Source organism: Podarcis bocagei (genome assembly GCF_964188305.1).
Source record: "Podarcis bocagei genome assembly, chromosome: 4".
Lineage (NCBI taxonomy): Eukaryota > Metazoa > Chordata > Lepidosauria > Squamata > Lacertidae > Podarcis > Podarcis bocagei.
In genome coordinates this window covers 67421469-67437179 of record NC_138128.1, presented here as the reverse complement: position 1 = coordinate 67437179, position 15711 = coordinate 67421469, and the positions used below count along the sequence as shown (strand labels likewise).

General features: G+C 42.1%; 1 protein-coding gene across 2 annotated transcripts in view; it reads left to right on the top strand.

Annotated features, from left to right (window-relative positions):
- KIF20B (kinesin family member 20B) overlaps positions 1 to 15711 on the top strand; it is a 38348-nt gene that overhangs the window by 16497 nt on the left and 6140 nt on the right. For both annotated transcript variants that reach the window (XM_081189548.1, XM_081189547.1), the window contains exons 18-29: positions 297 to 416; positions 1744 to 1903; positions 3497 to 4619; positions 6782 to 6920; positions 7404 to 7526; positions 8638 to 8695; positions 9342 to 9467; positions 10137 to 10276; positions 11625 to 11780; positions 13315 to 13482; positions 14320 to 14463; positions 15264 to 15464. In XM_081189548.1, coding sequence (XP_081045674.1) covers positions 297 to 416; positions 1744 to 1903; positions 3497 to 4619; positions 6782 to 6920; positions 7404 to 7526; positions 8638 to 8695; positions 9342 to 9467; positions 10137 to 10276; positions 11625 to 11780; positions 13315 to 13482; positions 14320 to 14463; positions 15264 to 15464 — 2658 coding nt within the window. The remainder of the gene's footprint in view (positions 1 to 296; positions 417 to 1743; positions 1904 to 3496; positions 4620 to 6781; positions 6921 to 7403; positions 7527 to 8637; positions 8696 to 9341; positions 9468 to 10136; positions 10277 to 11624; positions 11781 to 13314; positions 13483 to 14319; positions 14464 to 15263; positions 15465 to 15711) is intronic.

Genomic DNA, 15711 nt, shown 5'->3' with positions numbered 1-15711 from the left:
TTATCCTGAGGTATGACTGTATTGCTGATCCCCCCTCCCCCCGTGAGAACCTCATGCCATGGAAAGTCAGCTATGTCTGCTGGTCCTCATTGTAGAAATTCAGCTGTTAAATGTACAATAAGCCTTTTTCTTCCAATGCCAGAAGGGAGGAGCTCTAAACCCATAGCTTATAAAGCTGTGAAAAATCACCCGGACCTGGCCTACAATTTGCCTCACTGCATGCTGAGTTTCCAAATGGCCACATATTGCAGTGCATTGTCGCATCTAATCCTAAACTTATTTACCTTCTCCTTAAGAAAATGGCTCTTCAGAACAAGCGCATACAAGAGCTAAGTGAAATTGTGGAGCAAAAGGATGATGAAATAGCAAGGCTGAAAGTTCTGATAAATCAACTGGAGGCGATCATAAAAGAGTCTGTGAGTGTTTAATTTTCCACTTGTTAATCTTAAAAGTAGCAGTTGCATGTTGACATAGTGGTGCCAAATTAAAATGCTGTCCCAGAGCAAAACTGGGCTCGAAAAGCCACATGCTTAGTACAGTTCCCCCAAGGGGGACTTTTAAGAGCTTTATTTTTTGAACAGCAAGCCTCACAAAAACACTATGAAAATGGAAACTTTCAGAAAAGGTGTTTTGTGATAAGACATGAGTGCCTGCTGTTCAAAGAAAGTTAAACACACGCTGCATGCATAAGCCTTTGGGTGTGTCTAAAATATGGCTCCTGGATTCCCGACTTAAAACTTGTTACTTGTATTTTATGTTACCATACAAGCATAATAGGATTTGCCTTGCTGCCTTTGGACAGAGCAAATGCATTTTTGTTCCCAGGGCCTGGTCTGAAAGCACATGATGTAGCAGCAGCCTTTTAGAAGCTAGGCAGGTCTGGTTCTTGGGAACACCATCTATAATGTCTTGAAAAGAAAGCTTGGCTATAAATGCAGTCAAATTTTCCTTAGAAAAGCACCAACTTTAGATTTCAAGAGGGGCAGAGGATGAGCAGATTTTAAAATGGCAGCAATGTGCAAGGAAGAATGGTCAGACTTTGGAGGGTGGAATGGGGAAGATGGTAGTAAGAGTGAACAGCAGTGGGGTAAAATACAAAGGGGGGGGGAAGGAATGTATTTTTCTTTTTTGCAAGGGGCTTCACTGTGTGTCAATCACAGCAGTTTTAATCAAAATTGAAGAAATCCCAAATTCTCAAGAGGAATGATGTCTTCTGTCTAATGTAATCTTCCACAAAGTGAGGCATTCCCAGTTTCATTGGGCTCCCAATTCCCATCAACCTGCATTTATGGCCAATGACTAAATCTGATGGGAGTTGTCATTCAGCAACATCTGGAAGGCCGAAGGTTCCCACCTCCTCTCTTAAGGCAATGTGAGAGCTGCTGAGGGAGTGGAAGACAACAGTGGTCTCTAGCCACTGACTCATTGGTTATTCAAGCACCAGACCAATGAAATTGAAATGGCTATACAGTGGCACCTCGGTTTTCAAACGTAATCCATTCCAGAAGCCCATTCGACTTCTGAAAAGTTCAAAAACCGAAATTCAATAGCCAACAGCTAGGATTTAGGCTCTTGCACTCTGCGGAAGCCGCCTTTCCTGTTTGACTTCCGAGGTGCGTTCAAAACCCAAAGCAGTTACTTCTGGGTTTTCGGTGTTCAATAACTGAAACGTTCGACTTCCGAGATGTTCAAAAACCGAGGTACCACTCTGCTAAATTGCCTTTCCTTTTTATATTAATGCAGGAGAGCACAATAGCCAGTATTAAACGACAAATGGCGCAGGAAAATGCTACCAGAGAATGCTGCTCCTGTTCTCGTCAGCCTGTGGAGAACTGTGTGGGTGGCAGAAGAAAACGATGCTTAGAAGATACAGAGGAGGTGGAAGGTCCACCTGCGAAGCAAGGTATCATTTCCTGTTCTGCAGATGCAGAGGCTCCTGAGGTCAAAAGCTAACTGCTTGTTAGAATGAGAACAAAAGAGCCCCAGCATAAAGGAAGGGTTGCGAAGAAAGCTGACTGTCAAATCAAACCAGGATATGCATCTTGCCTGAACTCTTTGTTGCTTATTGTTTTGTTTTATGCAAGTCTGAAATAAAAGTGCCTTAATTACAAACTTCCTTTTTCATGTTGTGTCTATTCCTCATAGAGTAGGTGTAAGTTATCCTTCCGCTGTATGAGCTATCCTTTGCTTAGTGAATCTTCTTGTTCAGTTGCTGTGTGCATGTAACTTGATTTTTCTATGTGTTCTAGTCCAAAGAATTGTCCAAAATATCTGTGTAGGTCCAGTGCAAGCGTGATGCTTAAACAATGCTTAAACAAGGCGTCTTCTGCAGGTTCCCACCTCTCTTCCATGCTCTTCCTTCCTTTTCAGCTTTTGCCTGGTGCACAGCACTGTTATATCCACACTGAGGTTAAACAGGCCATGGTTAGCATTATTTGCCAGGTATTTGAGACAACAAAACGACAACACCACAAACTGGCTTATAAGTATAAAACCAAATTTACTAGAATAATAGCTAGAATAGAGATAGACTTGTAACCATTCAAACAACAAACATACTAAGGTGCCATGTGCAAAACAAAGCCTGCGGATACTGTAAACCTGCAGTAGATAAATATACAACTGTATCTTAACTAGTTACATGTGCAGTAAACGTTATACAGACAGGATAAATGAGCCACTCAACAAGTAGCGTGAGTCCAGTCACAGAACGGCAGCCCCGTGCTGCCACAACGGCAAGGGTAGCACACTGGAGAATATGAAAAAGTTTTTCAAAGCTGTGTTTCAAAGATTGAACTGGATGAGATGTTCTCCAAAGGGTTTTGAGTTAGAAACACAAAGCCATATGCATGGATCAATCACGGGAAGGCAAATCAAAGCCACTACCCTGGTGAGAATAACACAAGTGGGCAAACGGAGGCTTGTGCCTGTGAATACTTTCTTTATCCTGAGCAAACCGTTTTGTATGATTGGCTTTTTGGACTGATGAAGCGTGTAGCGAAACCTGTAATATATCTGGAGAACAGGTCTCCTTTTGCCCACTTGAGTTATTCTCTGAGTTATTCGTTGCCTTTTTAAAGCACGAAAGTGGTTCTTGTAATGTGAAGATGGTACTTCCTGGTAAAACATCTCAAAGCAGGATTACTCAGTATGGCAAGACCAGAAACAAAGGTAGCCAATAAATGACTGTAACTTAAAGGATAGTATTTAACTCCATTTACAGTAACTGTTAAAGTAAGCTTCCTAAGTCCTTGCCCAATGATGATGCTCATATCTTTTTAGGTGTTGTAGTTGCCCAATCTTATCCCAAGATCTGAACTTTAGAATGGAGTAGAAATTAAAAAGATGGTCTCCAGCTGTGTGAAAGCACATCCATTTCTGAGTGAACTTGTACTATCCAACAATCTTTTTATTGGCCGCAGATCTTCTGGGAAATATTTGCTTGGTATTGGCTTACTGTTGGATAGAAGTAACCATCTTTTTAAAAATTTTGTAGGGTCAGTTATCAACCAGTCTAAAGATGCCACAGAGACCAAGAACACCAAAGAAATGCAAGAAATGAAGGAAAAGGGAGCAATGATGGCATTGCAAGAAACCAATCGAATGTTAGAAATGCAGTTGGCTACGCTCAGGAAGGAGATGGAAAATCAGAAAAACGAGAGTGAGGGCTTTTCTAGAAAGATAGCCAGCTTGTGTCAGGAACGGTTTTCTTCAGAAGAAAGGGCTTCTATCTTAAGCAGGGAACTCCAACAGCAGCTGGCTAGTTGTGAGAAGATAATGGCTGAAAAGGTTGTGCTGAAAGATGAAAATAAGGGTCAAGAAGAGAAAATTCAGGCTCTCCTTCAAGAACTAGAGGCTGTCAGCCAAAATATTGCACAGAAAAAATCCAAGGTAAAAGAGGTTGAGGTAAAAATAGGCGAGCTAAGCAAGCTAGACCCACAGTGCCCCACTGTGGATATTGACTTGGCAAATCAATCGGAGAAGGCAGAGATTGCCAAAGGAGAGCCTGAGGAAACTCCTGCAACTGCTGTTCGAAAGAGCTCCTTTCATTGCAGCATTGAAATTATCTGGGAAATAAGCAAGCAGATCATTCACGCTTCCTCTCAAAAGAGCGCCCGTATTGAAGACCTCCTCCAGCAAGTTGAGCAGTTGCAGAGGCGGGCCTCGGATGCTGAGGATCAGGCATCTCGCCTAAAGTTAGAGCTGAGCGAAATGACCAGCCAAAGGGATGTATCCTTGCAGGAAAAGGAATGCCTCCTGAATCAGTTAAGGGACCTGCAACAGGAAAACCTGTGTTATGCTGAAAAATACAGGGAAGAGCAAAACAGAGCCCTTGGCTATTTAGAGACGGTTAAAAAAACGGATGGCCTGTTGGAAGAGTGTAGGGCGAAAGAGGCTGGCATAGCATCTCTGGAGCAAGCACTGAAAGAAAAAGAATCTGTAGTTTTAGCCATGGAAAGGGGGGTGAAAGACATGCAGGAGAAACTCAACCTTTCAGAATCCGAAATGCAGAGGTTAAGTGACCAGGAATCTCAACTGAAGGCAGAAGTTCTAGAGTTGAGGAATAATTTGAGAACCGTTGAAAAGAATAATGAAGAATCGAAGCAAGCAATGGAACGGTAAGAAACTATTTTATCTTCCTAAAATGCAGGCATGAGCATAAAAGGATGTTAGTTCTTGTATTGCTATGTTTATAGTTCTTTTTCCCAGGAGTGGCTTACATTGTGGTGGTCTCCTATCCTGACATTGCTTGGGGTCAGGTCCCCATTCCACACTTTGAGCTTCAGTAGTTGAATTGTATTATGTAACAGAGTTCTTGATTGGCCCTTACGGTGTTGTTGTGTGCCGTCTCTCTTTCTGTGAAGAGACAGCAGTGAAAAAAATACAATGAAAACTTACGTGTCTTCAGACTGTTCTGAGCCATTTTTTCAAATTATGAGCTTTAACTTTTTCAAGCTGTTCTAAAATAGTGTAGATTAAATCGAGGAGTGTGTAATAAAGGCATGACGAAGGCTTCAGACTTGTGCAGTTTCTCTGGGAGTAAGCCCCACTAATCAAGAATGGGATTTGCTTCGGAATAAGCAAGGCTGGGATTAGGCGGCACATTTTTTTTAAAAGGCTTTGAAAATAGGTTCATTGGATTTGAACACTGTTGAGTAACTGATGTCCCTGATGGGTAAAGGGGCACATGGCACAGGCAGTTAGTGACTTGTGTTGGCACCTCCTCCAACCTGGGGAATTGTGGTTGTCATATCAGCCAGGTTGTCCTATTGCCTACCTGGGTACTCAGGGCAACATCAGGGCAGATTTGAGAGTCAGCAAGGGGGAGTTGCTGTGGTCTACAGAAATCCCCCCTCCTCTCTCCCTCCTCTCTGTCCAGTGGGTGGGTGGGTTTAGAGTGTGTGTTTCTGGCGCTGGGCAATTGGGACAGATTAGGGGTTCTGCTGGTTTACTGCTTGCCTCGTTGCCCAGCAGTCTCCCTGCTTGAGCTGGTTTTAGAGGCCATGTTAAGGACTCCCAGACTTCTGGTTTTGGGGGATTTCAACATCCAAGCCAAGGCGACTGACTCTGGGGTGGATCGGGACTTCATGGCGCCATAATGACTGTGGGGTTCTCCTAACATGCTGCCAGCCCAATGCACATGGCAAGCCACACTCTGGCCCTTGTTTTCTCAACTGGGCAGGAACCCCCATCGTTCTGCTCAGACACTGAAGTCCAGCGCCGAGGGCCTTCTGGCGGTTCCCTCACTGTGAGAAGCGAAGTTACAGGGAATCAGGCAGAGGGCCTTCTTGGTAGTGGCACCCACTCTGTGGAACGCCCTCCCACCAGATGTCAAAGAAATTAACAACTATCTGACGTTTAGAAGACATATGAAGGCAGCCCTGTTTAGGGAAGTTTTTAATGACTGGTGTTTTAATATATTTTTAATCTTTCATTAGAAGCAGCCCAGAGTGGCTGGGGAAACCCAGCCAAATGGGCGGGGTCTAAATAATAAATTATTATTATTACTATTAAAAGGGTGAGGTAAAAGTGGGGGATATTGACATCAGATCACTTTCTGTTGAGATATAGGCTTTTAGCACCTTTCCCCTCTCTGTAGAGGCAAAGGACCCGTTAGGGAGGTTGCTCTCAGAGGCTGATGGATCCAATGGGTTTTCAGACAGATCTGAGGGATTTTCTGGCTGATACGACTGGTGCTCCTGTCGAAGGCTTGGTCAACCTTTGGAGCATCCTCCCAGGCAACTGACAGATCATGATGGTTTTACTATTCATTGCCGAAATGTTCTTGCTGATGAAATTTTGCTGCTGCTTTATTGTGTCTGTCTTTATAGGTTATTGTATGCCTATTGTATGCCTTCCCCCCGATTTTGTGTTAACGTTATGCTTCCAACTTTATGTTATGCAATTTTATTTTATGTTATTTCATTCTCTTAAAAAAAATTGTAAGCTGCTTGGAGAGTCATGTGGCAAGCGACTAATAAATTAAATCATTAATAATAATGTTATAATATTTCTACCAGGCTTGCTGAACCTGGTTGGAAAGTACTAACAGTGGTGGCAATAGCTGAGGCTTGGCTCATGCAAGCAGATGAATTCCACTGAGGCTTTAGTAGGGCATTTGCTGGGTGAGAAGTGCATATTGAACCGAAGAATCTGCAGTTAATAAAAGCTCCCGGAAACCCTCATTCCCTTCTGCTTCTTGACTTCCTAGAATTAGGCCCCAAGGCTTAAAGAAAAAAATTCTCAAATAATCCTCCCCCCTGCTGCTTTTACTTTCCAGGTTGACTAAGAAGCTCTCTGAGAGCACGACTTTTTCCTCCTGTCTACAAACAGAAATCCAACAGAAAAACGAAGAATATGCTGAACTGAAAGAGAAACTGGCTGATGCCAAAAAGCAAATCGAGCAAGTTCAGAGACAGGTTTGTAGGAGGAGCAGTCAGGAAAAAGCAATTTCTTTAATTTATATAATTCTTTAATATATATCAATAGATGTCATTATTGTACCGCTGGAATTAGTCCACTTGCTCTTTATGCGAACTGCTTTGAGCACAGATGTGTGTATATGGAAAATGCAATCTAGAAATGAATTTGACCATGAGGAAATATCTCCTCCTGACAAACTTTCCCAGTCAGCTGGGGAGTGCAAGAGGTTGTGGGGTTTGGCCCCATCCAGTGCTGGCTGCTGGTCTGGTAGCTAAGAGAAAATTGGGTGCTCCTACCCCTACTGGACACCATTAATCTTACAGTATGCTTTGCTGGTTCACTTTTTTCCTGTGCCCTGCTCCTCGTGCTCCCAGTTGCAACCAAAGTGGGCAACTTTGAACCATGCAGTTGCTTGTGGCTTATCAGTGCAGAAACAATAATACAGCATCAAACACCTAGAGACCTGAATCTCCTTGCAGGTGGGGGACATGCGTACTGAAGAGAAACTACTACGGAATAAAGTCAGTGAACTTGAAAAGGCCAAAAACCAGTTATCTGAAGAGCTGGTCATCAAGCAGCGAACTATCCAGGAATTTAAGAAGGTGCTTGTTGTTGTTATTATAATAAAAATCATGTCTGCTTTTGTGTAATACTGTGAGAACTCCCTGCATAACAAATACAGAAGTGTTGGAGTATAGGGATTAAGCATATGACTAGGCTGTCCTGGGCACTGACTGGTTGTGGCTGATGGGAGTTCTAGTCCAGCAGTTTAAGGCTACGTTCTGCTTCCTCCGTTGGACACAGAATACCTGCTGTCGGGAATCTCAACTGGGGAGGGTGCCGTCACATGCATGTCCTGCCTTCAGACTTCCTATAGGCATCTGATTGGCCACTTGTGAGAACAGGAAGCTGGATTAGATAGACCTTTGGTCTGACCCAGTAGAATTCTTAGCATTGGTTACTCCTTAGACATAGCACTATCACTGTCTGTTCCCTATATTACGGATGGGATAATACAGGTATTTTGCACTGGCCCCGTGACAATATCAGAGGTTAATGAAGCACATTGAACACTTTTTAAAATGCAGAGTGAAAGTGTCAAGAAGCGTTTACACAAAACAGATCTCAAATAAGATCAGGAATAGGTCAAGAACCTTCCTGTGCCTATGTCCATATATGTTGTTCTCTATGCTGCACGGGTGCTGGCTTTTTTCAGTCTTACAATGAATTTCCCACTGTGTTTTGCACCTCTCTTCTGCATCACTATAATCCAGTAGCCTTCAGACCTGGGACCCATCTTTTTAACCCAAACCTGCATTGATAGACCTGTTTAATTTCTCCCCATATATTTGTTTGCTGGTGGTACTGCTGTTTCAACCTATCTTGGATCGGGGATGATCTAGTTGTATTTCCCAACCCATCAGTTGAAGACCAATGCATCAATCTACCTTCCAGGTCTGCTGACTTTGCCATAGGTGAAGCCAGAGTTTCACAGTTGAGCTCAGTTTTAGAGTTACTGCTACTGAAAAGTTAGGCTGGATCTTGCCCTTCATCAGCATTAAGTTGGTTCAAAGGAAAACTGTTCAGTAGAGTTTATTTTTTAGATTGTTATTGTGTAACAAGTCTTTAAATTTATGGACAGCTATTGATATTGACGTAGTTTTCATTTTTGCACATATGCGTCTCCCCCCCCCCGCCCCGTGTCCAAATTAGGAAGAGCTGAATAAGAAACTTGAAGAAGCTTTGCAGCAGTATCAGAAAGCATGCAAGGGTATGTAATGAACGGAGTTTGTATATTTTACAGAGAAGTGTGCCCTAATTTTGGTTTATGCAAGTTGCTTATTGTGTTCACGGTGTTGAATATTTTTGCTCTGGACTATTATTTTAGTAGTCAAACCTTGCTATTTTTAAATATTGAGTTTGGCTGCAGCTCTAAACAAGTACAGTGGTACCTTGGTTCTCAAACTTAATCTGCCCCAGAAGTCAGTTCCAAAACCAAAGCATTCCAAAACCAAGGCGCGCTTTCCCATAGAAAGTAATGCAAAATGGATTAATCCGTTCCAGACTTTTAAAAACAACCCCTAAGACAGCAATTTAACTTGAATTTTACTATCTAACGAGAAATGAAAGCAGTAAACAATGTACTGCAGTCACACAATCAATCAGTAGCTGAACTGGGTTCCACATTGTCACAAAAATAAAACAAAACGAGCCACAATGATGCAAAATAATAGCAAAAACAGACAGACCTCAGCATAACACTCAAATCAGAAGCGTAACACTTAAAGCGGATCATGTTCGGCTTCTGAAAAAAGTTTGCAAAAGTTTGCAGTGTTTGGGTTCCAAGTTGTTTGAGTACCAAGGTGTTTGAGAACCAAGGTACCACTGTATGTCAGTATTTGTTAATATTTTTATAGATTTATGTTCCAAAGAGAAAATCATTGAAGATATGAAACTGACTTTGGAGGAGCAAGAACAGACTCAGTCAGAACAGGACCAACAACTTGAAGCCAGGTTTGAAGAGAATAATAAACTCATGGCAGGTAAGTTATGAGGACAGGACAAGCTCCTTCACCCCCTTTTTTGAGCCCAACCTTCCCCCATCCCTTTGGTACGTATGTGTACCTCTTAAAATATATATTCTTTATAGTTAAAATTTTGTCAAAGCTTCTGTTGAATTTGAGAGGCATAGCCTTGTTAGTCCCTTATAGCAGCTTGAAGACTAAGAAGTTTTGCTATGGCATAATAAATGTTCATGAACTAGAGCAGGGCTAGGGACGATATGAGGCAACCTGGCTTGTGATAGGCAGTTTTGGAGGATACAGACCTTCTAAATAAATAATATTAAATAATGTTAAATTGGTACTGGGTGGTGGTAGGGAAGAGAAGGAAGTGGAGTAGTTGAATATCATGCAGTGCAAAAAGTACAGTCTCTGACAGTACATTTCAAGTTGAAATAGCTGAAATCTAAGGACATATGAGCAACTTTTAATTAAAGAGAAATGCCAGAATCCACAGTTGGGAAATACTCTTATTCGGTCCAGCCAAAATGCCACAGAAGCAAGTTCAAGTTCTCCAGAACTCTTCACTGGGCAAGATGTTAAACAAATTGGGATCGGGGTGAGAAATGAAGGAGAAAGTCCAAAAAAATCCCTCTGACAATGCAGTTTATGCAGCCTCTTGCATTGTTATAAATGCATCTACCCCTGTAGATCTGGAAGCATGGAGGAAAAGGTACCGTGACCTAGAGGAGCAAATGAGGAGTCCAGCACAACAGAAGGTTAACACAGAATGTGAAAAAAGTACAGAATTGCTCCGTGAAGAACTAAAAAAGCTGCAAGAGAAGGTGAAGGTAATGTTTGGGTTGCTGCCATGGTTTAAAGGTTCTACATGACTTTGTTGCAAACCACCTGGAAGACCTCATTGCCATCTGTCCTGCCTGTTGTCAGAAGAATATTAATAAACTGCTACTGGATAATCTTGGCAGAATTTCCTGAGGGTAGAAGGGGCAGGTAAGCCTGAGCTTCTAAGACCCGTGTGTCTGGAACATCATTATCCAGCTGGTTTAATGATTTTCCACTTGGTGTGAGTCTGTCTGACTCAAGTTCACCTTAGTGAAACTGGTTGTTTTCCCCATCATGAAGGAGTAGTGTTACCTATGTAAACTACCCAAATGCCTGGGCAACTTGCACCTTTGACTGAACCAAAAGTATCTAGAAATGTGCATTTGCCTGGCCTGCTAATACTGGCAGGAGCAAGTTCCTGCTGGCTCCAGTAGCTTAGAGCTACAAGTGGGTTCTTCTTAGGCCTTCACTGGCCTGTTTATTTCTTCAGCTGCTGTAATTCCCTTCCCTGAACCTAGAGCCTTCTGAGGTGGAGTAGGCAAGTGGAAAAAGGATTGTTGCATTCATACTGCTGATAATCCTAAAGCTTACTCAGTTCTTCATTTCATACTTGGTAACAATGCTTGGTGTCCCATTACAACACACACAAAAACTTATTAAGGATAAATAATTGGAATAAGGGGCATAAAGAACAAGGCAAATCAAAGAAACACTGATATTTTATACAATTATTAAAGGTCAGGTTATTATTCATCCAAGGTCATATATTTGGTAGGAACTTGTACCAGGATCACAGATAATTTATGAGGGGTATATTCTTTGTTAAAGATATGCCAGCTGCACTGATGTGCATAGAAACCTATTTTTTTCTTCGCTTCTCACTTCCCTTTGTGGGCCCCTAGCCTCATGCTGTGGCCCCCTACTTATGCATTTCATTGAGTTTCATTGCACAGCTTAAAGTTCTTGCACCAGGGGAACTGCTTAGTTGGGTACCGCCCATAGCTACCATGACAACATTATTTGGGTGGAATCTGCCTTTCCCGAGAGTTGTTCATGTGGCTATGTACAATTTCTCAGACTCTGATGAAATGGAAGCTTCAACTTTCTCCCCTTTGCATGCCAAAAAAGAGAGTGGGCAAAAGAAGAGCATGCAAACAGAAGGCTTGCCAATGTGGTATTCACATAATGCTAAACCATGGTTTGGCACTGCCTCTGAATGCAGCATAGCTTTGGAACTACTGTACAAATAACTCAGCAAGGGTGCTTCGTGTTGGTAGATTGACACTTTTTTCTGTAGAAAAGAATAACATGTTCTTTCCAAACTGTGTGACAGCTAAAATTTTAACATTTTGACAGGAATATGAAGAACAACAGAAAACGGATCGCAAAAAGTGGCTGGGAGAAAAAATGGCTCTCATAACTCAGGCAAAAGAAGCAGAGACTCACCGTAACAGAGAGATGAGAAGATTTGTTGTAGACAGAGAACATCATGTGAAGCAGATGGAAGAAGCAGTGAGTAACCATGAGCTAATGCGGCAGGTGTATACAGGAGGGGTGTGCTAAGAAGTAAGTTCTGCTGTGTTCAGTGGGATTTACTTTCAGGTAACTGGGTGTAGGATTGCAGTCTTAACCCTTCAAAAGATCAACAGCCTCTTCCATAGAATTGTAGAGTTGGAAGGGACCCTGAGGATCATCTAGTCCAACCCTCTGCAGTGCAGGAATCTTTTACCTCCCGTGGGGCTTGAACCCACAATCCTGATATTAAGACCCTCATGTTCCACCAGCTGAGCTATTTGGTACTGTTCCTACTCATAGCTCATAACGTAAAATACTATACCCCACTACCTTCTCTCCAGATTCAACATTTTTAATTAAATCACACTTATTGATCATTTTCATATCCTGCCTTTTCTTCAAGCAACTCAGGGGGGTGACAGAGATGCTGCATTTTATCCTTGTGACAATCCTGCAAGGCAAATTAAGCAGAGAGATGGTCACTGGCCCCAAATTACCCTTTCACTTCTGGTCCCACTCCAACCCTCTGTCCGTACTGGAATAGTATAATTGCATTTTATTTTAGGCCACCCTTGAAACTTTAATTTGTTCAAACCGAGGCATCACAGCCATTAGCCAGTGCTGATCACTCAGGCTGTATACTTGTGTCAAGAGAATTTCCCTGGCTACTGGTCAATATTTTGAATTTGAACTTTAGACCTTCAATTGGACTGGAGTCTCTTAGAATTCCTAATTCCATTCAGTCCCCTTGCCATGATCTGCAGATAGTGCCTTGTTCTAGGCTACCCCAACGTGATGCTCTCCAGATATTCTGGAATGCAGCTCCTTATCCCTGACCTTCAGACATGCTGCCTGGGGACTGTTGGGAAGGTATCAGCTGGAAGTCTGCACTGTGCCAGTAATGTTCTCCTTTGGGGAACAAAATCCTGTACCTTCAAAGAATTGAAGGAGCCCAAAAATGTAATCCCAAATTTTGTAGATAAATGGGAATGAATTTACCAAAGTGGTGGGGAAACATTTTGGATCAGATCGGTATCTTCCCCACCTTGCAGGTCAGCTTTTACAGGTCATAATGATGTCAAGTGATTGATAAGTGGGTGTTCCTGCCCACCTATCAAAGTTGGCCTGTGAAGGTGGAGATAGAACTTTCTGTGCATTAACTGATGCACAGGGAGTTAAATCCAGCTTTCTGCAGAGATCACCTGTGTGAGTAGCCAATCCAGCCACATCTCTATGTGATGTCATGTGTGCAGCAGGTAGGAGTGGTTTGGGGAAAATGACCTGGGAGTCCAAATGGGAAGGCCTGGCAGGCATAATTTGGCCCATGAGCCAGAGGTTCTCCACCCCGATCTGCTACTTCTCTACCAAACAACACAAACTAGTTTACAATTAGTGTAACTTATAAAAATACAAAAGCTTCCCTGTATTAAAAAATAACAACAACCCTGAAACATGTCCACAAAAAGTCATGCAGCTGGGACAATTTCTCCCTAAAGGGTTTTTACTGTGATTTTCAATTCCTTGCCTATAGGAAAAACTTGTGACTGAGAAAGATAATGATCTCCAAAAATGGCGGGCAGAGAGAGATCAGCTGGTGGCAGCTCTGGAAGTTCAGCTTAGCTCTCTACTTTCAAGTAATGCACAAAAAGACCAGGAAATAAAAGAACTGAAGGAAACTGTACTGAAAACTTCTGGCAAGGTCTGTGCAATGCCCTCTCCTTTTTTCGCATCTGCCTTTTTGTATTGATGTGTCTCTTGCACACGTATTCTGCTTTTTGTGAAATGTAGTGGAAGTATGCTTAACGGTCTTAATGACATTTCGTCCACTAGAACTTGTTTGATATTTACAAGTCCACTGCTTGGCCTACTGGGTGTTTGATGACTGTTAGCTGAATGAGTGAACTGACTCCATGAAACACATATCTAGGATGATCTGAAAGTTCTATTGGTGTGGCATTCGGTCTGTGATGGACCATTCGCGCACAAAGTGATCACTTAATGTTGACCACCAAAAAAACCCCGAGCATGTGGGGTGCAAACTTCTGAATTAGAAGTTGCTGGGGAAGAACAACAGTTTTTGCCATTGGTGGCCTCACAGATCACATCTGGCAGGCTGCACGGCAAAACTGTGTTAAGCACTCTTGCTGATCTGCGTTGGAACAGGAACTACAGCATTTCTTGCAGTTCCAGATTCTTCAAGAATCTAGCTTGTGTTTTTGTAGCTGCTGAATCATGATGGGCATTTTTTTTGTACTATGTGCAATACAAGCTGGCTTTTTAATCATCAGGGATTTCTTTTGACAGATTCAGTGTGACAAATATGATTTGCACGTGTATTTTCAGAAATATTTTGGATTCCTTTTTTTAAACAAACAGAATCATGCACTGAAACATCCACATCGAACGTATGTTGCAGTTGGATTAGCTTGTTTTTATATAAAAGAGTGGAATCTAATGTAGTGCACTTTAACCTGTGCTTGACCATTCATTTCTTGATAACACACAGTGCTTTTCTTTTCATTTTGTCTTTTAAAAGGATTGCAAAATTACAGCTAAAGAATCTAGAGACGACGTTACAAATAATGTAAGACGAGTTAGTTCTGAGAAATCTACAACTATGTCACCCATTCCAAAAAAAGAAGCAGAAAACAAGATGGACAACCTCTGTGACTATAAACTGGTAATTTAATGTTTTTAGTATCTTACAATGGAATCCTATATGTTACCACTGTTCTCAGTGGGACTTACACCTAGATAAGTGAGGAATGCAGCCAAAGTCTCTTACTGTTAGGTCAGGTGCCATTTTTCCTGCAATTACTACTCATACTTAAAATTAGTAAATTTCAATACTTGTTAATAGGGGTGTTTGTGAATAAAATGTATATTTTTTTGAATTTTATATTGATGATGATTATTGTTACATATAGGGATATTCACCTTCATTGTTTATATTCCTGGATTCTGACTGTCTCAACTAGAAACCGGGCACGTTGTGTTGCTGGTTCCATACCAGCAGAGATTCAGCAGGCCTCCCTCACTTTTGACTTTCAGGCACCTCTTGAAGACATCATCATCATAAGTTAACATGTCCACTGTTCAAAACATTTTGGTTAGCCAGGCATTTTTCTGTTTTTCATGGTTTGGATATTTTATTGTGTAGTGTATTTCTTGTACACTACCCTGAGGTCTTATGAGGAGCAAAATATAGTTATATAAATGGACATTTGTGGCTTTTCAGCAGCAAACAAGCTCTACAGAAGAAGAGCATTTCATAAGACAGGCACTGTTTTGTTAGATAACTGGTTCTGCATCTTTTATTTTCTTTTTCATGCATATTCTGGTAGGCCTCCATCCTCCAAATTTCTCCTTTTCCCTCGGGGCTCATGTGGAACTTGCCCTGGCACCTGTCACTCTGAATGTTACCCATGTGGTTTTCATCCTCTCTTCTTTCCATTTTACGCTGCTTTTCTCCAACCGTAGGACCAGTCAGACACCATCCTGGATTCTTGTGAAGTATCTTCAGAGAGCAGCCAAGCCAGTCGATTTCCAAAACCTGAAATGGAGATTCAGTTCACACCTCTGCAGCCCAATAAGATGGAAGTGAAGCACCAGGGGAGTTCTGCCACAGTGACCATAAAAGTCCCCAAGGCAAGGAAAAGGAAGAGCAGCGCCATGGATGAGGTATTTAGTCATGAGATTGTTTAACGTTGTTCAGGGTGTGTGCACATAACACAGTAAATACAGTTGTACCTTGGAAGTCAAACAGAATCTGTTCAACTTCTGAAACATTCAGAAACCAAGGCGCGGCTTCCGATTGGCTTCCGATTGCACAGGCGCACCGGAAACAGTAGCGGAAGCTGCGCTGGGCATTCGGCTGCCAAAAAACCCGATTGAAAACCGGAATACTCACTTCTGGTTTTCGATCGTT